This window comes from Ammospiza caudacuta, chromosome 5 (genome assembly GCF_027887145.1).
Source record: "Ammospiza caudacuta isolate bAmmCau1 chromosome 5, bAmmCau1.pri, whole genome shotgun sequence".
NCBI lineage: Eukaryota > Metazoa > Chordata > Aves > Passeriformes > Passerellidae > Ammospiza > Ammospiza caudacuta.
The window spans coordinates 34,267,960-34,292,606 of NC_080597.1; the positions used below are offsets into that span (position 1 = coordinate 34,267,960).

Consider the following 24,647-nt stretch of genomic DNA (forward strand, 5'->3'; position numbering starts at 1 on the left):
TTCATTAGGAACAGTGATAACTATAAAAATGAGGATTATTGCAACAGCCCAAAATTCATGCATTCTGGAGTTATGTATTTTGGTAAAATTGATGATAGGAAAAACCATCTGTGGTTTGGACAGTGGACTGGGAGTTAACAGTTCAGTTCCTGAACCTGACATAAACTTTAGGGAAGCCATTCATTCTACTGCTTAATTTGCTAGCTGTAAAAGTAAAATAATTATCTTCTTTTCCCTTGCCCGATATATATCAAGGTCTCCACACCTAGAGATGGTGACTGTTGAGAACACCAGGGCTGGTTCTCATATTACATTTCTCATGTTACTGTGACCAGCAAATCGATCATGCAGGATGACTTTGGCTCTGCTGGTTTATTCCCACTGTGCTGGCTTCTAGCAACAGACTGAGCAATGCTTTTACAAGTAAAATCACACTACAACTTGGAATCCAACCACGACAGAAGTCAACCTTTCTATATCAACCTGAAGTACCAAAGCTCTGGCTTGTAAATGAATAATAAGTAAATGGAAGACAGTGCAACTATAACCACTCCTCACACTGTCAGTCACAAAACTCTCATATTAATAACTCCAGTCTTCACATTTAAAGGTCCAGATCAGTGACACTCTTTAGATTTAAGTAAAAAATTAAACAAACATTACCTACATCTTTAATATCTTTTCATAGAATATACTCTATATTTTAAGATGTCTCTTTTAATGCTTGTTTTATACAACTTCAGTATCTCCCACCAACATAACAAAAGGAAATGGGATGAACCCCAAGGATTTCAGTGTAAGCAGAAAACCTTGCTGCATGTCTGAAGAAGTTTATGTGAAAAAACAAGGTAATCCTTGCAAATTCACATTTGCATAAAGATTGACTTGTTTTAGTCCATATTTTGCTATGGAATTTTATAATTCTCTTGCTTATTATTATTTCTACAACCTATAAGGAAACCCATTATACCTCCTATGAATTGAACACCTACAAACTTTCATCTTCACTTAAAAATCCCAGCAGCTATGCATTAATAAGCCCTACTTAATATGATGCAGGACAGATTGTACCTATCTGGTATGCAGAGAGCAGGGTTTTATTATCTTCCTTCTGCCAAAAAATCCAGTGAAGAGATGAAGCAGGTCTTTGGATAGATCTGGAAGACTGCCCACGTTACACAATACTCACATCAGGGTTACTTGTTTTGGGTTACTGCTCAATGGCTACGTGAACAGAGCAGATTAATCCCGTGCAGAAAAGAAAAGAAACAAACAATGCTTACAGTGTGCAAATCAGAAAGCAGCTACTCACGGTAACACTGCTGGGGACTGTTTTATACAAGGGAGACAGACAGATAGACACTGCCTTTTTGCATGTGAAGGTGGTTTGTCATGCATTGCACACAGGCCAAAGGAAATGCTTCAGGTCTTTGTGCAAGGCTTTCTGTAAATAACACCAAACTGACAGCTTCAGCTAATCATGTGCCATTATTCTTCATCAGAAGCATTCCTGACTTTACAGATCCAATCCTAAAAGCAAAAAAAGTTCACATAGGTCTCCTGAACCTGGGAAGAATACTGATTAATGAAGAGGAGATGAAGATTAAAGAGAAAGCGTCTTCCTGCATACAGCTCTTTATACAACTGGAATTTGCCTTTGAAGGCTGACGGTTTTATTACATGGCCACCACAGGCAGCAGCCTTGGTGAGAGCATACCAATCTCCCTCCTTTAAGTCAACCATGTTTGGGAAACAGAAGTGCATCAAACGCAACTCAATGGGAAAGCAGATCAAAAGTTAAATCTATCACAATCTCCAGGCACCAGATTCCAACAAGCATGTTCTCAAATTAAAGGAGGGAAAAAATCATGAAAGGCCATGCAACACCAAGATACAAACTGCAGCTCATGAAGTTTCCAAGTTCCAGCCTCCAGGAAAGGCATGGCAGATACCTACTGCTATGGACAGGTCTTCTAGCAGCTTTCCCTCAGCCATTGGGCTACAATGCTAACTGGAAACAAGTTGCTGAGACAGATGGTCTGCCTTCATATGACCATCCTTAGATCTCCTGGAATGAGTCCACAGAAGAGCCATGAAGATCACTACAGGGCTGGAATTGTATGAAGACAGGCTGCAAGAGTTGGAACTGTTCAGTCTGCAGAAAAGAAGGCTTGCTGGAGACCTTATAGCACCTTCCAGTACCTAAAGGGGCTACAAGAGAGCTGGAGAGGGACTTTTGACTAGAGCACATAGTGACAGAACAAGGGGGAAAGGCTTTACACTGGAAGAGGGCAGATTTAGGTTTAAGAAGATGTTTGCGTGCAAACACTCTTCCTAACATTTATTTACTAGGAAGAAATTCTTTCCTCAGAGGGTAGTGAGGCACTGGAACCAGTTGCCCAGAAAAGCTGTGGATGCCCCATCCCTGGAAGTGTTCAAGGCCAGATTGTATGGTGCTCTGAACAACTTGGTTTAGTGAAAGGTACCCCACGAGCCCCCATGGCAGGAGGGTTGGAATGAGATGATCTTTAAGGTCCCTTCCAACCCCATGGTTATTCTATGATTTTTATGTTTGTATTTTCTCAAAGTCTGTTCACACACACAAAAAATAGACACACAATATGCTTTTTCAGAGTCAACACATGGTTTAGTAGAAATCAGTGATAACTTCACAAAATACTGCCAACCCCGAGGGGTTTACAAACAAAATGACAAAACAAAATAAAAATCTGGAAATAGCAGAGGGAGAAGAGGAAGTTCATCTTACAAATTTTTGACTAGCTAATTTGTTTTTCAAAGTTTGTTTCCATAATTGGTAGGGGTGATATTTTTACATTATCAAGAATTCTTCGCAGGATTCAAGCTCTTTTGCCATAGGAAATTTAAGCTCTAAAACTGCTACAATTTGCATTAGTACAGTATTCAGCATGTTATACCCCCTAAGACTGGAATTTCCTTGGGTTTTTTTTCTCTTCTGGTGTTCCTCAATATTAGCTCACATAATGAAGATTGCAAGTGTAAACTGAACCTGCTGATGAAAAGGATGCAGAGCTCTCCCTCCTACATCAAAACTCAGGAAAGGTTTAGGAAGAAAATCAGGGCAGTGTTTTATCTACTGCAGCATTGAGACTTCTCTCCCTCTGCTTATATGGGGGTAAGCTGAAGAAGATTCTCAAAATATTTGCTTGATTTTGGGACATCTCTGGAGTGCCACAACATCCCACTCTGCTGCTAATCCCATGAACTACCACTTAATTTCACAGCCATAAGCCTAAAAACCATGAACATGACTTTAGGGAAGCTGTACCTGCCCTAGCTTGCAATAGGATTCTTGCTGGCACACCTACAACTGCTTGCTAAACTTCCTTTTCTAAGCTGTATGGCACCAACAGTAGGACTGGCACCAAGAATCTATGATAAAGGGCAACGTTCTTCTCTTCAGTCTGCTCCCACCATGTCAATCTGAGATCTTTTTGGCCTACCCTGGGCCTGGGAGAAGATACAGCTCAGCCTTGAATATTCTCTCTGCCTTTTCATAGTAATGAAAAAATCAATGACCATAGGAAAAGTATTAGTCTATCAGGGCATTCTGTACCACAAGAACAAAATACCTGAGAATGTCATGCCATGCCAGGCAAATTACAGACAAAAAAACAGAAGAGCCTCCTGGTTATAAAGCATCCTGTTAATCTTTGCTTTGCTCTTCCTCTTGGCAAGCAAAACAGTCCCAATGCTAGGAATTTTACATAATTAATTTCACTGCCAATTAACTCAAAATTCTACTGATTCATATTAGTGATTAGATATTAGTGAAGGGTGGGGGGAGGAGGAGATTAACTTCTCCCCCTTCCTAGCCTCAATTTCCCTTGTTTTCCATCACCCTCAGTCTGCTGGAGGACAAGCAGCACAGGCAGCTGGGGGAGGCAGCTACTCCTTTCTGCTGTACCTCCATTATTCCTTCTCCCCACATCTTGCTCTTCCTGCCCTTCTGAGAACCAGGAGTGGTCCCACAGACGTGGCCCTAGTGAGGGTCCCTTTCCAGATGTCTCCTCCTGCTTGCTCGTGGCAGCTGCTCTTCCCCAAGCACAGGTGGGTCTGGCAGTGGGGGGCTGCTTACTGACACCCTCCATAGGGCGCCCCACAGCCTCACTCAAAGCTCCTAACTCACACCCCAAACCCCACTGACAGCAAAACCCCAGAAGCCAGGGTTGTTGTAATTTCAGAAATCACACTGTGAGCCCTTCTTTTGAACCAGCAAAATAAGGGAAAGAAACGGCGAGAGGCCAAAACACGCATTGCCCAGGCATCTCCGAAAGCTGCAGCAGCTGGGCTGCTAACACACACGGCTGACATCAGCCAGGCTGGGCTTTTGCAAGCAACTCATTCTGGTTTTTCCAGACAAAATCAATTTTAGCTTCAAAATCCAGTTATCCAGGTGGGTATCTCTGGTTTGGGGAAAGAGAGGGAGTGTTTTAAGCATGGGGAAAACGCACTGGCAGGGTGTGGAAGGGAATGCTGCATTTGCTGGGTTGCAGTTGGCAGAGTCACACCAGCAGGACTGTGAATTTTGTGCCAGTAAAACTTTCAGGGTAATGCTCCAAAAGTAATAGCTGTAAATATTTATCTTTTATGCTTAAAAAGCCTGACTACACAGAACTGCTAGATGCTGGTGCATGCACTGGAGGGATAGGAGAAGGGGAAAATAGTCAAGGCCCAGCAAGTTGTCTGCTAAGGTCCTTCTAAGGTAAATTTTCTGTAGCCTGTTAGCAAGAAATCGTCCGTTTTAGAGAGAAGCATGCATTGGAGTGTTTTGTTTTCTCAGAGAAGTGTGGAATTTGAAGCCAGGTCCTTTGGCTTATCTGTTGTAAACCATGACTGTTTCTCAGCACCACACCACTCAGTATTTCCTAGAGAAGGGATTCTGAGAAAAAGAAAGAGCCCCAGTTCCCTAGAAGCATTAAATTAACACAAGGGATCTGTAAACGAAACAGCAGAGGTTTGAAAGCCTTACCCTTTACTGTTTCCTGCTTTCTTGGAAAAATCTCAGTATTAAAACAGATTGGATTACATTACAGGACTAGTTGCTGCTGAAGAATTTTATTTTGGGTTATAAAACACAATGTTTGCTGTTTTTCTAATTTAATTTGCTTTTACCTTCCTTATGTCACACTGTTAGTACGGCTCCTGTGAGAAAATGCAGGTTGTTATTGCCTGCAAACTACCTCAATTATCATCTGCTCTCACTTTGTAAAGTAATGTGGGTAGAAACCATGTAGTAAGTATAACGCTGATCTAGAGAAGTATGTTATGATTTTAAATCCATTTACAGCTTTTGCTTTGGGCATATAAAAAAATGACGTTAAGAACTTGTTTCCCAACAAAATCCCCAACCTTAGAAGGTTAACATATCTCTAAATTAAAACAAACAGTAATCCTAACGTTACCAACTAGTTTACATCTCTGAATTATAAAATGTGAACAAGGAATCTTGCAAATTTTATTTTCAAGGGTTTGTGCCTTTGTAGTGAAGTTTTCAGCTAGAATAACAACATCAGCAGCCTCGTGTGGACTCGGAGTAATTTCCCCACAAACGGCTGACTGTAACTGCAGCCCTGTGCCTGCAGCCCTGACAAGGAAGACTTGCATTTAATACAGGGGGAATTTCTGCCAGGTGATAGCTACGGGATCAGGCTTCCTGGATAGGATAAAAATCTAAAGCGAATTTTTATTTCACGTTTAAAAGTTTTAAGTAGGTGAAGTGAAAATTCTTGGCTCTCCAAAATGACATCAAAGATTGAGGGAGGAAAAATCCCGGAGATTCTTGGTAGCAATATATTTAGCACCTTTCTTGGAATGTAATTGTTACTGGAAACTTTGGGGGTGTATCCATATGCGTTAACCGCTCTTATACAGTAAAGTCTGGTTTCTGAACTCATAGAAGTATTACACAATATTCTAACTACCTCAAGAGGCCTGATAATAAAATCGTAGCATTTCACAATAATTCTAAAGATAAAGAGAATAATCAATTTAAGCTGGAAAAAATATTCCACTGCATATGTTACTACAATTACAATTTCTCTGCATACTGCAGTGATGCTTCTCACATGGCAAGCATGATCAGAGCTAAAAATATAAAAGTGGCAGGCCTAGGCAAGTAATTGACTCTGCCAAATTTACATATGTGTGTAAAAATTTGATTTAGTTATGTCTTTTTCTAAGTATTCATGGGCTGTGTGAAAAATGGGGGACAAAGGGAAGCAGCAGTGAAAACAAGTGATGCAGGTCAGGATCAGATTGTTTTTCCTGTTGTCTCTTAATAATATGCATTTCTTTGGCTTCATCATCCTGATGCCACCTGTACACTAAAACACTGAGCTTTTAATGAAGAACATTAAATGATACCATAATGCCCATAAACATTAATCCTTCTTGAGATGGCACAGGACAGCACAGATTTGAAAAACAGGGAGCTGTGTGACTGAAAATCTATATCCACTGCCCAGTCTGCTCTGGAGTGTTTATAAGCAGTTTTGTTTAAAGGTAAGAGAACAACAGGATAGTCCACAAAAATCCTATACATTCCTCTTGACGAATACTCTACCACCACTACCTTTTTTAAAAAAGGACATGCATCAACCTAAAATCAAACTGCCGAGCCATTTTTAAGCTAGACAGGAAGAAAATATAAATGACATGGACTAACTAAGGAAAATGACGCAAGAACTCTACAGATTTTTAAATTATTTATTCTGGTTCTTCTTACATACTAATGTAGTTTCTAATATCATGAGCAGAAAACACAGACAACCAAACACACAGTTATTACAATATTAAACAAATAATTCAAGTGAAAAAGTTTCAGCATTTTCAACTGAAATACTAAGATCTTTTTCAAAAAATGAAATACAAAAATTATTGCTCAGACTTGCCTGCAATTTGCAGGTGACTTAAAATGACCTGAAAAATAAATTAAGATACTATTCACCAAAATGAATTCCTATTTGAGTATTCAAATCAAACAGCAACAAGGACAATAGCTCATATTATCTTTTGAATGTAATTTTAAAACTCAGGCACAGAATTATAGTAATTTTGAGAGCAGAAGGAATAATTATGGTTCATACAGAAGTCTTCCTGTCTCCCAGCTGCACATGTATATATAAAGTTTATAATAAAGTAACTAAATACTTGCTGAAGGAGAAAAAAAAAAAAATTTTTGTTGTTCAATACACAGTATGCCTGTTCAGCTCTTAACACTTTCAGACTTATTTTCTTTTACTTCATCTCCTTCAGAATACATTTACCACTGACCATCAGATATTTCTAAGTGCTGCCACTGTCTGTCTTGGGACATGAGGGGTGCTCCTTATTATAACAACTAAGTCCCAACTGCATTAGAAAAAGCCATTAATGGACTAAAAATATGCCAGGCTGTCACAACCAATAAATATCCATGTCTGAACGTTTTTAAAGGAAGTTAATGTTAAATCTAGGTACTCTGAGTCGCAATTCAAATAGAAAGGAAACTGTCTGAATTCTTCCCTCTCTTCTAGAATGCAATCCCTATAAACTTCTGGGAACTTTGGATTTCAGGAAAATCAGACCAATATTACACAAGCATATTGAACTTTATGGAAATTAATTATTTTAAACTCTTTGTAAGTTTCTACATGCACTTCTTTATACAGATATATATGTGGGTAGATGTGCACACAAATCTATTTTAGACATCTGCATACATCTGATTTCTTAAAAAATCTTAAATATTGATCAGATATTTTGTGATTAACCTAAGTGCCAAGCTACCCACAACCAACAACAATAAAACTATTCTCAGAAATCATTTTTCTTAGGCTTTTGTAATGTTTGTGGAAACAGTTCCATATTTTTAATATTTATAGCTAAAAAATATTCCACTGACAGATTTATGTAAAAACACAGACATACTAAATATTTGGTAAAACTATTCAAAATAAATATGATTAATGAATATGGTACAGTATTAGCTATTTTATATAAACATTCAAATTTTTAGACTATTATGCTTTTCTTTTTATAAAGAGGCTGTGCTAATAAATAGATTTTTAAAACTTAACAAATATACAAAATATATTTATTTTGCAAATAATATGCTTGGAGGAATATACTTCCGATTTAAATGTGGATGACATGACAAAATATTTGCTTTAAGGACAGGGAGTGACAGAATTACAAAAGCAAATTCATTCTGTCTGAAATATTTAAGCAATTTAGTGGCTTCCTAGTCTAAATCCTACTCACAGTACAAAATATGAAAACAAGTCAATAAAGCTTGGCAATAAAGCCAGAGATAGTGCTGTAACTGATGGCCTTGGGTGCAAAGGAATAAATGGCTTAAATGCAGAACCTAGACAGATTCTCAGTTGATGGCCCACTTGTTTAGCTGCTTTCAGTGGGACTAAGACAATTTAAACCTGCTGAAGACCTACCCCACCATTTTCTTGTTCAAACAATTCAATATGATACCTGCTTCAGGGAGAAAGGAGGACAAGATTTCTAATAAAAGGAATACTACCACCTGATTTTGTGTTTTCTTTATTTTTTAAAAAGGCAGAGCTCAAAGTCAATAATAATATCCCATTGTAGATGTGGGACTGAAATCAATAAAACACAGTAAATTCAGTTATGGGAAACAGCTTTGAATGGTTTTAATTATATTTTCCTAGAAAGGCTTATAGAATGTTATTGATATTTGACCTGGAAAGTTCTGTTTTCTATTACAAAGTACATTATATCAATACAGCACCATATATGTCTGCATTCAAAGTCCTTAACCCTTTGCAGTCCCCCAATAAAAGGAGAAGCAGGTGGATTTTTTTTTTTCCCTTAATCTGAGTAAAGCAGATGTCATCAAACCGGTCACCTGTGACAAAGCATTAATCCTCCATTGAAGTAAAGAAGTAATGGGGTCTGAAACACCATCACATTCTAGCATGACAAAGAAAGGAAGCAGACTGTTTGTCTATGATGGTAGCTGTATGTTAACTGCTAAGATATCTTTTATTTTACAGCTCTCTCATTCTTTCTCTCTCCTAAAGCTGGCTCATTTGCCTGGCATCTCTGGAAGCCTCTGCCTTATTCCACTTTCCTAAGTACATACACCAGCTGATTGAATCCTTTATTAAATTAGATACTGATTAAAAAAAAAAAAAAAAAAAAAAAAGAAGGAGGAAAAAAGCCATATAGCATGAGCTAAGAAATCCAGTTTCTCAGAACTATAACTTTCAAATCCACCTGGTCTGGGAGGGGGACAATAAAATATATGGAAAGTGATTAAGAAGCACTCTATGACAGCCACTCTAGCTAGCCACCATGGGTCCTGTGGGTTCATCCACCTTGTGCATTCACAGCCCAGCTAAGCAGCTCCAGGAGATGCATAAATGAATATCATTGCCTCCAGTGAATGTAAGAGAAAGCAGACCAGCAGTAACTTGCCCAAGGCAATGCTTTAAATCAGTGTTAGAACTGCGAATAAGATTCCCAAATCATTCTGCTTTCCTGGCTTAGGCACCATTCAGTGAATCTCAACACAAAAACAAAAAAAGAAAAAAAAAAAAAGGCAGCACACAGACAAAATTCAAAATTTACAGTTTGGTGTAAAGGGAAAATTATTTCAAGACAGGAGCATTGTGACCAAGCAAACAACAGCCAAATAAATGCATTCGGGCTCAATCAGAGCACTCATCTAAAATGGGACTGCTGATAATCCCCAGAGAAAAGTGGGCAATTTAAAAGCCCTGGGCATTATGAGCACACCAGTTCAAGAAAAATGCAGGCACACCGTGGCGAACAGCAACCACTTCTTTACTTACAGTACATATACTCTCTATATACTTATGTTTGTATAAACACACACACACATGTATATATATGTACACACTCCCACAGACACAGAACACAGCTCTCCAGGATGACTCAGTAAGGTTAGAAGTGAAAAGGAGCTGCACAGTACTTGAAAGGATGACAGAAATGAACGGAGACAGCAAGGCTCAGATGCATGCCCCAGTCAGACATCTGCAGGATACAGAAAATCAGAGCTATAAATGTAGGTTTGAAATATACAGGAGTCACTGGTGCAATAGGCGGAGGGAGTTGTTTCAACACCTTGGCACGCTACTCAGAGTGATCTTTAAATCCATTACAAAGGGAATATATAGTGAGAGTGAAAAGGCAACAAATGTGAATGATTAAAGGAAACAACCTCCCACCCCTCTGCTGAGTTATGTCCTGCACCAACACAGCTTAAACTGATACCAAGGGGGCACCAACACACAAAGTGATTTTTCTTCCTCTTTTTCCTCTTTTCTTTTTTCTTTTAAATACTAAAACAAGGTTTCTTAAGAGCCACAGTTAAAATTCAACTGTTAGCCCTAAGAAGGCAGGGAAGGAGTTTTTCCTTAGTGAAGCTTTATTCATAACTCAGTAATCCGGGGATTCTTTCATGTTTCTCAAGAAGCTTTAAACTAATCAGCTTGATATTTGGATGGATGGCACATCTGGGAGTGGTTTGAAAATGCCATTTACTGAAAGTGTAATCAAAAGGCTCTTAGGGTAGTTTTTTGATGCTTGAGGAGGAAGTCTTTGGAGAGACCATATACAGTGATATAAGGGCAGGGACTAAATTCATCAGTCTTAAAGGAGAAGGGAGTTGTAGTGTCCTCAGACTGTGACAATCAGTCTTTACAAGTGTGAGATTTATGGCACTTGGGTAAATGCACTGGATCAAGCTAAAACATAAATCAAAATGTAGATGAGACCACAAAGAGGGTTCAGAGACAACTCAACAACAGCACGTCAGGAGATGGCTTGTGACCTGCAAGACAGGATGTAAAAGGCACAGTTAAGCCTGGGTGAGAGAGCCAAGAAGTAGGAATGCACAGAGCTACCAGATCCTTTAAAGAACACAAATCTTGCTCATTTACCACAAACAAATGGAGATCTGCATGTCAAGGAAGGGATGAATGAATTGGGGCAGCAGGATTGCAGTCTGAAGAGGGAGCTAACAGGTTCGGGAAAGTGTTGTCCACATCCCACCCTCACCTTTGCTACTGACCCAGCACCAGCAGCTCTTTCTCCATAGGAAAAACACTTTTGGTTGCTCTGCCTAATGCCCAGCTCCTGGCATCATTTTGCCAAACACCTTGGCTGCCTCTGATTTTTGTGAAGAAAATGCCCTACATTCTCCACCAAGAGAAAAGGCAGAGGTGACTTGAAAATGTTAACCCTCAAGAGTTAGAAACTAAACCATGCATTGCTCCAAACACCGCTCCAGGACATGCCAGGCAGAAAGGCAACTGGTCTTATGCACGGCCTCAGCACAGAGCAGATTTTTGGGATCCTGGTTAGGCACCTAGACAAAATTTAGTCATGGTCCAGATTGGGACCAGAGTTCCCCATTTAAATCTCTCTTCTGCAGGCACAACTGTCATGTGAACAATCATTTAAACCCCATTTTCTTTGGTAATATTTTTAGGAGGAGAACAATAAGATGGCATGTGTGACTGCAACCCATCTCACCCACCCGTGGGAAAAGAGCAAACAATGAACTTTTTTACATCATTTTTTGCTGTTAGCTTAAAAGCGGAAATTCCTTTTTCAAACAATTTTTATGGATAGTCATTGTGTCCTGGACAAAGATTAAGAGCCACACAAACTACAGATTAGTTTGGAAAATTAATCTGTCATAAATCAGTTGCATCAGAAATTCTGAAAAAATAGCATAAAGCAGCAATGATACTTGTTGAAAGAGCAAACTGAAACCCTTTAAAAGAGCAACTATTCCTGAAAAGTTGATTATGCACTGTCAGTTTTAGTAACCAATTCAAGACAGAACATGACAACCAGACATTACCAGCTGCAAATCTTATCTCAGTCCCAGAAGAAGGGGAAAAGACAAAAACTTTAGATAATGTGCAATATCATACAGACAAATCAAAATAGGTTGAGTAAAGAAAGTGGCGGTTTAAGCAGCTACTGAAACCATGAGCTCAGCAGAATGACAATGTGCATGTCACACTAGTTTCCTCTTTTCCAAATGCAATACAAGGTGTTGATCACAATCTTCTGAAAGCTTTAAAAACCTGTGCTGCAGTTAGCAAAGATTCGGTGGTAAGTAATGAATACCTGGGTTCACAGTGGTGTTAAAACTCCTCTCCAGCAGCAAGAGGTGCTTTGCAAGAAAAATTAAAATCTTTAGAAAGCACACCCTCTGAAACATCATGCTTCAGGGCCCCTGGGTCCCAAGGACCTTCAGTATTACAGCAGTCAGCTGTATTTTCATTTATGAGTTTTAAACACAAACTACTGTAAAAGCTTCAAAGCCTAACAATAAAGAGCTTACTCAAGATCAAAGCTTTCAAGGTTATATTTATGTACCTGACAAAAAAATGCATCATTGCTAGCCTTTAAGATGCCTGACAGCTATGTTCCTTAACAAGAGCTCCTTCTCTAGTCCCAGTGCTTGATGGGAATGTGAGACATTTCTACTCTGAGATGTTACTTAACACTAACCGGTCTAAAGTTCAGATTTCCCATGTATGTTCCTTTGGCCAGGCCACAGAGCAGACCTGCAAACTAGCACCTTCATTTTAAGATATACATAATAAAAGCCAGCAGATGCTGCAGTGACTTCTACTCACTAGGCAAGATTCTTTACAAGAATTTAAATAAATTATTAGCAAATTAAAAGATTTTTCATGTCACCAACCAAAGGTCCTTCACTATTTTCCTTTACAGATTACAATTTACCTTTTCATCCACAGTAAGAACAAAAGCAGAAAATCATATTGTGGAAAAACAAAGGGACAACAAAAAGACAGCCTGGCCTAATTCATAGAGATGTGTTTATTTACTTTGATAAACAGGTATTTTCTACCTGTGGTTCACATTGCTTACGGTACAAAAGAAAATAGGAACATTGTATATCAAGAACACCTTTTCCTTAATCTTCCTTTGAAATGGTTCATTTGTGCTCAGAAAAAAAAAATAGCAATAAAAACAACCCAAAACTCAAATCTTCAACTTGCAGAAGAGTTATGACTGGCTTTATCTTCAAACAAGAAAGATCCTTTAAAGTTCAATTTCAAGACTTTGTAATGAAACTACACCAATTATTGAGCTTTGAAGATTAATTTTAACTCTACAAAACAGCTGCAGACAACAGGCAAACTTCAGCTTTTCCTCTGGATTTAGTCATGAAGAAAACTACCCTGAAATTGAATTCTGGTGCATTTTACAGTATAAATGTAACAGACACACACTTTCTGTACCAGGAAAAAGCTCCAGCTGCTATGTCCTGTTTGTTCCAGTGCAAGACTATGCCCACCAGGGTGCTGCCTAAAGCAAAACACCCAACTTGTACAGAGGGAAAAAAGTAAGTGGTGCAAAACAATTCTAAAGAAAAGCCATTTACCTTTCTTCAGTACTGAATATCATTCACTTATTGCAGATTTCCCCATTAGAAAACACCAGGAATAGCAACAGATTCAGCTGCTTTTCTTCCCATGGTCAAAGGGTCACCAGCCAGCCTTAGTATACCACAAGGTGAGAGGACCATGGTCTGCCAGAAGCATCAATTCTCTTGAACAGCCTCATTTCAGTTACTAAAATATATTCTTTTCCATAGGAAATAAACTACTTAGGTATGTATATACAATGTGAATTCAAGCTACCAAAGTAGGGTGACCCACTCAAAGCTGAGAACAGCTTTCATCACTTTCTCATAACTTGTAGACAAAAACAAGTGTAGAATTGGTTGCAGTTCTGTCAAATTGCTACATGCTCTCTGGCATTTCTCTGCAGATACCAATATTTATTTTATAAATCTGAGATGGTTGGGGAAAACTTTGTAATAGCACATTTCCCATATCTTAATCCTAAATCATACATTGTTTGGAGTGACTGTCCTCTGCCTCTACACATGAGGTAATTAATTTTGGTGTTCCAGATGTGGCATATGCATTTTGTTCACAACCATATTGTATTATCACTTTGCATCAAAATAGTTATGACTGTGATGTTAAAAGACAGAATTTTTATTAGCTACCTCCAGTCAAATGAAAAAAATCAAACTGAGTAGGAAAACCTATGCCTAAGAAGGCAGCCACTGAAAACACTGAGATTAAATGCTCATTTTCCACATCCTTTTCTAGACTACTGTCCTGACTTGATTTCCTACCTGGGACAGGTAGGAGAAACCAAGAAAATTACTGCATATGACTATCAAGGTAAAAGAGAGGCTTGAGGGTCAAGGTGTTCAAAAACTGTAAGAGCAGAGGGCCAAAGGGGAGTTTGAAACAAGGCCTCTCTGATGCCATTTTTCTTTCTGGAGACAGGACGGTAAAATGGAGTGGAAAGAGGTCCTATCACACTGTTAGGATTCCCCCAGTCAAGCTTCCCTCTCATGGCTCTGTGCATATTCAGCTCGACAGAGCCTGGCAAAGGTTATCAACAGGTTCCTTGACATCACAGGTGTATTAAACAAAACAGACCCAGCATGGCTGTCCTTTCACTGTCTCTCATCCCAGTGGTTATACCACAGAAATGCTGAACAAAACCTCAGGCATCTTTTTACAGCTAAGTGCTGATGGGTTAAGAAAGTTTTCAGAGCAACTGCAAGTTTGCTATAGGGGAAGGAATACTACAAATAACATAATAGATCCTATGAATGGGAAAAAATCATCAAAGCCTTATACATCCCTACAACTCCAAGGCAAGGCAAAAAACACTGGTAAGTTTGTAATGCTGCTTATACAAGGATAGGATAGGATAAGGATTCCATCTGGAGAAAGCCCTTTCTTTAAAACCAAGATGAGGAAATCTGTAAAGCATAGTATGAGGAGTAAGCCCATCAACTGTGGTCAAGAATCAGTGGGTGTCAGCTGCAATGATGTAAGAAAAAAGCGGTAACTGTAACAGTACATTAGAATTTGCATTTGATATATAACATCCTGGAAGAGATAAAAGATCATCTCAGCAAGCTTGAATGTCACCCTGCAAAAGAAAGATGAACACTTTTGTAGAAGGTTACTTCAGGGTCATTTGGTATTTCTTCCCACAAGGAAGAAATAATATCCAAAAACTTAAACACAGTATCCTGTCGGGAGTTTAGTTCAAGCATGGCTTAAAGAAAAAGGCCACGAAGCCATGCAGCTGAGAGAGGAGTAGCAGGTAGCTGTGAAGCAGTTTCAAAGCAGCTTCCAGCCTGACTTCTATAAACAATTAGTCTCTCTCAGGCATCCTTGTATAAGCAATAAAGTTCTCAGGCAGTCTTCCCATAACAAAGGTAACATCCTCTCTGGGAAAAGATGGCACCCTGGGAACAGTTATGGAAGTTTTGGGAACCGTTCGTATCACAGTGAGAACACTGATTTTGTTTGATGTAAACAATCAACGGTATTGTAAAACAAAAGGAGTGGTTAGAGTTTTCTCTGTTAGCCTATCATAAAGCTGTATTTTGGAATATGCATGAAGTTAATTAACACTGTTATTTAAAGTGACTGATCGATCAATAAAGTTGGAGTTCGATGCATTATAGGATGGTCGTTCTCCCCCTCACTTCAACAGTATCCCACTTCAATGTCATTTCCTAAAACCATGTAAATAACTCACAGCAGTACCTCATGGTGAGGCAAAGAGACAGCTCTTCATACTTTATATATTCTATGTGTCACTGACTTTTTTTTATACCTTGTGATACCACTGGACTCAGAAGGTGGCAAGAAAGAACATGAAGTAATAATGTACTCACTCCAAATATCCTCATGAAGGCAGAACATGCAATCCTAGAGAAAGATCCAATTAATAACTTTGCTTTCAGATCGTTGAAGATGCAATACAATGACACTCATTTTACTCACAGAAATTGCATTAAGCTTTTCTCTGGTATGAATGACTGTCAAAGTTTTGACACTGGCACAAGGCCAAATGCCCCCATGAAAATACACTTTCTCTGGTGTCTGCTGTGAGATTTTGACCAGGAATAAACAAAGCAGGCTCCCACTTGAAAAAAAAGAAAAATTTATTAACTAAACTACAAAAACAATTACTAAACTACACTCAAAAGAAAGAAAACACAAGGAAAATGAAAACCTCAAAAAAACACTCTCCTCCTCCTCCCCCCTAAATTCCCAATACAATACGTCTTCCAAAATCACCAATTCTGGGTCCAGCACCACCCTTTAGAATGCTCAACTTTCAGTTCCTCAAGAGGAGAGGGAGTCCTTCCGTGTGTCGTGGTGGCCTCTTCCGTCCTTGTTCCGGTGCTCTCACCACCGAACAGGGATCAGGGCTGCTTCCAGGGTCGTCTTTTTAAGGATGCTTTGGCCAGTTCCAGAAAAGCAGTCTTTCACCTTTGGGACATCTGTCCCCCCCATATTTTATATACCCCCTGGGGCCGAGGGGTACCCACACTGAATCTTCTTTGGCTCTAGGACATTTCTCCCCCTGGACTCAGTCTCTGTATCACACGGAAACATGGCTCTGTCCATGGCTACACAAAAGAGTCCAGCATAAAATGCCACTCCATCTTCTCCATTCTTTCAACATCTCTCACTCTCTCTCTCTCTCTGGTCCAGACCTTCATCACTCGTCTAGGAAGGGTTAACGTTCTGTAAGGTTTTCATTGTCCCAGAAGGGTTAAAAACTCCTCCAAGCGGCTGGACTCCTGGCTGCACCCCCCCATCTCCTCAGCCGGGCTGCCTGCTGCCAGCACATGTTTACTAAATTTCAAGGTAACGGCCACAAACGCAGGCTGCACTCTCTCTCTGTCTGTCTCCAAGGGGGGGGAACAGGCTGCACATTGCTTCCCGGCATTTCTTTACTTCTTCCTTCCACCCTTGGGGGGGCCAGGCCTACCTCTCTCGGGCTGGGCCGCATGGCTTTTCCCCTCCTTCCGCCCAGCCAGCAACTGGGCCGGGGGAGAGACCCAACTCCTTCCCGCCGGAAACCCAAAGAGAAACTGCCAGGGGGAGAGCCCTGCTTCTACCCTGTGTTCTCAGAGGTGGATCCAATGCCCAGTGGTTGGGCCAGATGGCAATATTCAAATCTGAGCACTCATTGGCCCCATCCACAGCATCCCAGAAATCCTGTTTCCGGGTCAAACCATGACAATGACCAATATGATTGCATGCCAGAATTAAATCAACTATATGTTAAAATGTTGACTGATATATAAAATGGTTATGAACAGGAAAAGAGCAAACTGAGAAAGAAAAATCTATCTAGAATGGAGAAAAGGCTCAAAAGTTGTGGTACAGGCATGACTGGAATCAGGTAAGGAGAAAGAAGGCTCTTAAGAATTCATGTAAGGGGGCATTTATGTAAAGAGGACATTCATGTAAGGGGTATAGGATTTTATATCCTGCTCCTGTATTAGTTTACTCAATGAGCACAGGACCTAATCCATTCAGAGAGTAGCTCTCCATTTCTAACATGATGATATAAATGCTTTCTTTATGCACAAGATTAAATTAGGAGTCTGAGTAACTAAATAGTGAGAGCTCTATGAGAAGAAAAAGGGTTGTGGCAACAGCTTGTAGAGTCAACAGAAACTGAGCAATAATAAAAGCAAAAAGCTACACTTACAGCACAGAACAGGAGAAAAGGATTTTGTTTATTGGTATGTATCTGAGAGGTATACAAATGCTAGCTGGTGCCAAACCAGAAGGGTAATTAATGCCTCGAAGTACAGAATCTCTTACCACCTTCCTCTTCCCACCAAGAACAGGCATGCTTTGATGCTCCAGGATTAATTAATCAAAGTTATTAGATCCCAAATTCCAGTATTTCCCAAATTCTGGTATTTTCCAGCCGTGTGTGGAAAGAGTTCATAATTAACCCACAGGCAGTAATGCAAGACAGTGATGAAGCTGAAGACCTCCAGGCTTGTGTGGATATGTGTATCCCAGATGATGCTGCTGACATGACAACTGTCCCAGAATGAACCTATGAGTTAAAGACAACACACAAAAATAGTGTTTGTCTGTATGTACATAAATGGGAGAGTTTGCAATTTTAAGTAGGCAGCATACTATTTAGTACAAGAAGTACTAGGAATGATGATTGCACAAATAATTCATAACCCTACCAGGAGGAACCAGTTGGCATGAAAACAGTAACAAGACATAGACATTCTATATATTTCTTCAACCTAGAGCTCTGAAGATTCACAGACAAAACTTACCCAATATCTGATCATATTTAACAAAAGCATGCTGAAGTTGAAAAACCAAGATGTAGTTAATGTACTTGGTCTTGAGGGGCACTATTACCAGAGCTAGACACTAACAAATGCACAATCTAAGACCTACGTAAAAGGCTTTACAAGAAAGCAAAAAGCTAGTTCTGCCTTTCCTAACACTTACAGGTAATTTAAACACAGAAGACTTACAGAGAAAGTAATGGGATTACTGTTGCCATGTTATCAAGATTATTTTTCGGCAAGTCCCTAAGTAATTTCAGCACTTGTCAAAGAACTTTGGAATTGGAAGAAACAATATATTTGTGCATACAGAAGAAGAGAAGGAAACCCCAGAACAAGGCCCTTTTAATCAGACAACAAAAATACTCTGGTACAGGAGGAATTTTACCAGGTGTACTGAATAGTGAAAGCCAAAGCTGTTAAATCATAAGTTCAAGGCAGTAAATCACAGTTCCCTTCATATCTGGCTTTGTGGGAAAAAACAAAAACAAAACAAAATAGAAACCAAACAAAATCAGGGAGAAATTCTCTTGACCAGAGCCTGGTATGCCAAGAATTTTGTAAGGGGGTGCACATACCAATGGCAAAATGAACACTGGAGTGGACATTTAATCACACTAGGAATGTCTCTGATCAGCATTAGCGAGGAAAACACCTTGCCATGCAGCAGGCTAGAACACGACACTCAAGTGAACAGCAGAGTTACACTCCAATGCTTCATGATATTAGTCTGAATAGAAAGGCACCACACTTTTTCTCTAAAATGACTTTATGTTTATTCTTTACTCTACTGTAGGTGGAAAATCGCAAAACAAAAGAAAATGCTAAGGGAACCCAAACAAGACACATACAACCCTGTAATATTCCCCTGGACTCCCTGTGCTTCCTTCAGTGGAAACACAGTTGGTTTCACTCCTACAGACTCTGTTTATACACACATTATAGCCCAATCCTGTGGCTAATTAAAGTAAACTTGGAGCAAGTAATCCCACTGAGGCCAATGAGCATGCTAACAAGCATACAGTCACACAAACAAATGTTTGCAGGTTGAGTCTGACAATACAAATATATTAACTCAGATCTCTAAAATTAGCTATTCCAATTAAATTTTAGCAGGGCACATGCTTCCACTAATTGGAATATGGACAGCATGCAAGATGACTGTTGCCTTCTGGAGACTGAGGAGCTCCTTTCAGGACTTTGTCTGGAGCAAGGTTATCAGATCAATGTAGTGCCATGCCAGGAGCTGCACAACTTTATCTTATCTCAACAGAAGCACGGTAACAGCCTTCTAATAAACAATAGACATTGGTATTAATAATTTCTTCTATATTTGACCCCTTTGTCATACTGGAAGCTGCACAATCTCTAACATACGTAACAACTTTAAAGAGACAAGTGAAGTGTGCATATCTACCCTCTGCACAGGGAAAGCAGTGTTGCACTCAGGTAAACAACATAAAGATCCATTTAGCATTGCTACGTATGAGAACGAGGATGAATGAAACACAAACAGTGATAAACAACAGCAAGACTCTTAGTTACAGGAACAATTCTACTCCATTCAGGTGCAAGGCACAGACATAGGTTTATCTTCAAACCCCTTAGCCCAGAAGAGGTCCAAATTATTTTGCTGAAATCCATGCACGATTTCTGAGGAAACTTAGGGGAATTAAGGAGGGGATTCACAAAGGCCAGCACACACTCAGAAGCTGCCTTAATTAGCCCAGGTGAAAAAGGAGAGGAACTCAACCCTATCTCTTCCTAGGACTTAAAAAAGTTCTTTCAATTACTGGAAAGGACTTTACCCAAATTTCAATATATGAGCTCTCTCTTGGAGCTGTGCCTCCGCAAAATATATACAAACACAGCTGAGGGGGCACTGCTTATATAAACCATAGATGAGCTTATCAGGGAAGTGTCTAAGACATTAAGTCACAAGGAGGTATCCTACCTGTCACACTGTGGGGTGATATCAACATGACACTATTCCATGTGAAGAGCTGCACCTCACTGGTAGGACAGCCCTATCTGCCAGGTATGCTGCAAACACCCACAGGGCTCAGCACCGTGGGTGAAATGGCCAGAGAAAGGCCTGGCCATGCACCCACCAGCAGTGATGAGAGAGGCACTGCACTGCTTGGCATGGCTGACAGGCAGCCTGGGACCTGCCCAGAGCAGCCTCTGCAGTGCCTGGGGTGCTCTGCAGGGCCTGGGCACCTGGCTGAAAGCACAACCAGCAGCTTGCTGGGGAACGATTTAGGGCTCCCCGTTTAGAATCCAGGTGTGCCTGCAAGAGGAATGCCCTGAGAATCCTGAGTTAATTTCTACTGCAAACAGCTGGATAGCATTTCTAGCTATAACCTGAAGTTGCTTTTAAAACAAGCACTTTGCAGATGTACTCACCAGATCCACCAATAGTACATTAACCAAGGGGATGATGTAAGAATGTTCCGCCACCCTAACTGCAGCAATCGCTGGTCAAGAATATGGATATTAAACTAATCTTATGTGGGATGTAGGAGAACTGGATGACAAGGAAATAAATGACTTTTTAATTAAATGGAAGAGGAGTATGAATAAAGGACATGTCAGTTTCAAAAGCTGAGCAAACAAAGCCATTGCCTACAGTGAATAAAATCATAGTTAAATAAATACATTCTTTGCATAGAGATTCTAAAAAGTACTGGCTTTCCTTTTCATTCCAGTTTTTCTTTCTCAGTGGTTACTTTGCCAAGGATTCCTATGCTCCTGCTTAAAGGCAGTACCTGCCTGTGGAGGGAGCCTACCTGCCACCAGAGCCAGCCAGAGATCCCTGGGGCTTCACCTGTTGAAGTCCTTTTACTCATTCCTAGCACATATTTTATTAGAAAAATCAAAAACTGAAATAGGCTGTTTGTTAAAAAACTCAGCATATCATTAACTACTAATGAAACCTAAGACTTTTCAAAGCACATGCACAGGATTAAAACTGCCTTCTTTAAAGCCAAGGGGAGCTTACCCTTGACCTCAACAGGAGAAGGGTTGAGTGAGCTTGGGTTAACGATGAGTACTTTTGAAAATCTCAGGCAAAGTGATGAAACAGTAAGATTAAGAAGGCTGACAGAAGAAGTGGTGCACTAGTATGGATTTATTTACCTTGATCCAGTGCATTAATGCCTATTTCCTGCACATACAAACCACCTTATATAAATCAAATTGGCTCCTTCTCTAAATGTAAATTGGAAGGAACACTGAAGCTTCACTTCAGTTTGCAGCAGTGGAGACAGTCAAAACACGTGTACCACTCCTCACCAATACATCAATATCTGAGGTTTTCTCATTCCCAAGAATGAATTACTCAGTTACAAGTTTTCTCAGGTACTCTGGAGCATGTGTTAGTGTATATCTGAGGGGCACAAGGGACATTAATAAGCATCAACAAATTTATTCACAGAAAAAGCAAGAGCAGGAAGAAAAAAAGAAATTGATATTATACTGAAACAATGGCCTAATGGGAAAAAGAAGTAACAAGACTGGTTTTTCATTTACACGATTGCAAAGTAGATAAAAATTGGCTTTAAAAGTCTTGTATACAAAACAATAAATGTCCTAACAAGTTAAACAGTATCACTAAGAGGTAATGAATGATATTTGGGTGCTCTAGTTCTCCTTCACATAAATAAATATATGACTGTAAACAGATATGGAATGAAAACTTAGTTGCATATGGCAGTGCAGGGAGGGCTTCAAGATGCTCTAACCATGTGTAATTAACAGTATCCTAGAGGAACGTCCTGACCTTTGCCATACAAGTGGCATTTCCTGGTGAGAATTAAGTCACTACTGCTGATATTCTCAGCCGACAGAAAAAAGTGTGTGGAGTCTAAACTAGAAATAGCTTTCCAGATGTGGAAGCTATTTTTCTTTGAAGGTCAAGCCATGCTGCAGGGAAGACAACATAGCACCCATTCTTTCACCCAAGAGAACATTTTAGTCATCAGTGGCAAGGCCTTCATCCTGCTCTGGTCAACAGGAGCCTGGCCTCTGACTTCACTGGAGTCAAGACTTTTACTGAGAGATGCTACTTAGCATTTTTACTGACTTTGGGAAGTTATGCAGACCCCACAATCCAGATAAGGTGAATATGTTGTCTGCTTGGTTGGTTTTTAAACACCATGCACAGACTTAATTTATGAAAGACAACAGAATTTCCAGGGCAATAAAAATACAAAAATTGAACATCTTCAGATGATGCTACAAGGTAACTGTGAAGGAGCTAAAAGAGGAACTGCTCAGCTCTGAAGAAGAATATTAATGAAGAAAAAAATTCATAAAAATAAGCCTAGACAATCTAACTAGAAAGTCTTATTCTGGAACACATACTAGCATGGGCCACAAGAGCCATCAATTAGTATTGACAGGATGCCTGTATTGATGACATAAGGCAAAAATAACAATTGCATCTTCTTTTTTTATGCTTACAAGTGGCTTTATCAAGCTGCAAGATCAAGTCCTTACAAGAAAGTTTCCAGTCTGCTCCAGAAAACAATTACCACTATGTCTTTAGAGCTTCTTCAATGGCTGCAAACAAGACCAACTGTGGGACGTTGGCAACAACTAACAAAAGATCTCAAGGATCATAGAGGATTGCATCTATGCATGTTTTTGGAAATATAAAACATGGGAACGATTTTATCATATTGAGAAATACTGACGGAGAATTAAGGCATTTTGTCTAATAGAAAACTACAGGCAGTGAGCTCTGTAAGCCATTTGGAATGGACATACTCCAAGATGAGAAACAGTACTATAAATTCTGGGAAATAGAATACTTAAAAAATCAGAGAGAAAAAAACAAAACATTTATTTGCATGCTGCTGTATCCCTGATATGATGCTCATCTACATCTATAGGGATGCATGAATACAGAATTCTAGGAAGAAAGGATTCCAAGATGGCAGGTTCCACTAATGGACAAAAACACCTCATTCCTTGGCCAGAGAAGGCTGCATCTGTATCAGCAAGCAGTACAGAGCAATAGGAGAGTAGCTATACACTGATACAGATTATGCTGAGGATCTAGTGTTCAGATTACACACAGCTGGAATGTTCCACCTCTGACTGGTTCTAGTCTGGTCCTATGCAACCAGAGACCATTTTCCAGTTTAGATTTGCCTGAAAGAAATATAATTCAAACATTCTCATTCACTTAAAAAACATATTCCTAATCTGAACTCAAAGTCACACATTGACATACAAAGTACCCTGTGTCAGCAGCTGTTGTATTTGGAATAAAATACATATACTGAGCTCAGAGAGTTTGATATCAAAGTCACAAATCACAGAAAAAATCAGGTTGGGAGGGACTTTTGGAGGTCATCTAGTCCAACCTCAGAGTAAGGCCAGTTTCAAAGTCTGATCAGGTTGCTCAATGTTGTCATCTTATTGCAAAAGTTCCACACCTTCTTGGTGATTTCTCATGGTCATCTCCTCACAGCACTGACTCCTTCTTCTCATACAGACAACAAACTCCAACTCTCTCCTCATCCCGCTAAGCCACTCTTTTGTAGCACTCATCATTACTGGACACAGCTGTGGCCTATTAAGGGCAGGCCTGTTCTTAATCTCTGATAATTAGTACAGCTGCAACGCCTCAGGAGATTGCCTTCTGCGCTATCTTTATGTTCTTACATTCTATCCCCCAAAAGCTCAAGGTCTTGTAGTGTTGAGTGTTAGATGTCTCTGAGGATGGAGATTCCAAATCCTCTTTGGGCAATCCTACTTGGTCTGCAAACTCTCATGGCCAGTGCTTAACTGTCATGTGAATTTTTAAAATTTGATTCAATCACACTTTCCCTCACTACAACTTGTGGCTGCCACTTCTTTCCCTTTTGCAACACACCCACAGGAAGAGTCTGACTCCATGTTTCCTGAATCAACTTGGCCTTCTATCCTCCAAGAACAAATTCAGTTGTTTCAGCCTTTCCCTCTAGCTTACATTGAACTAAGCACTTCAGTAGTGCTCCACAGAACTCTAGTTTATCAATCTTTCCCTTGTACTGGTGGCATGAAGCTAGACAGAGTATTTTCAATACAACCTTCTCATACCAAGTATAGGGGAATAATCACTTCCCTCAGCCTGCTTGCTGGCTTTGCTCTGGCTGACAGAGGCTCATGTGTGGTTAGTCTTCATCATCATACCTGCTGTCTGTCAAGACAACCAGCGTTTTTTATCTACATTTGCAACTGGCCAGTCAGTGCTCATCTTGTGTTATTCCGTGAGAATTTTGTATCCCAGGTGCAGGACTTCACACTTCCTTCTCCTGAACATCATGAGGCTCTTGCTGGCCCATTCATCCAGCTTGCTGGGGTCCCTCTGAGAGGCAGTCCCACTCTCCTGTATCCAATTATCCCCAAGGTATGG

The 24,647-nt window shown here is 39.8% G+C and overlaps 1 protein-coding gene across 2 annotated transcripts in view; it reads right to left on the minus strand.

The window, feature by feature from the left end:
* Nucleotides 1-24,647, minus strand: part of CRADD (CASP2 and RIPK1 domain containing adaptor with death domain) — an 80,710-nt gene that overhangs the window by 46,366 nt on the left and 9,697 nt on the right. The window contains exon 3 of one of the 2 annotated variants that reach the window (XM_058805304.1): nucleotides 17,622-17,985. The exons of the other annotated variant lie outside the window; for it this stretch is intronic. Within the exon in view, the coding sequence (XP_058661287.1) occupies nucleotides 17,789-17,985 (197 nt within the window). The 3' untranslated portion in view covers nucleotides 17,622-17,788. Of the gene's footprint in view, nucleotides 1-17,621; nucleotides 17,986-24,647 lie in introns of those variants that run through there. 2 annotated transcript variants of the gene reach the window in all.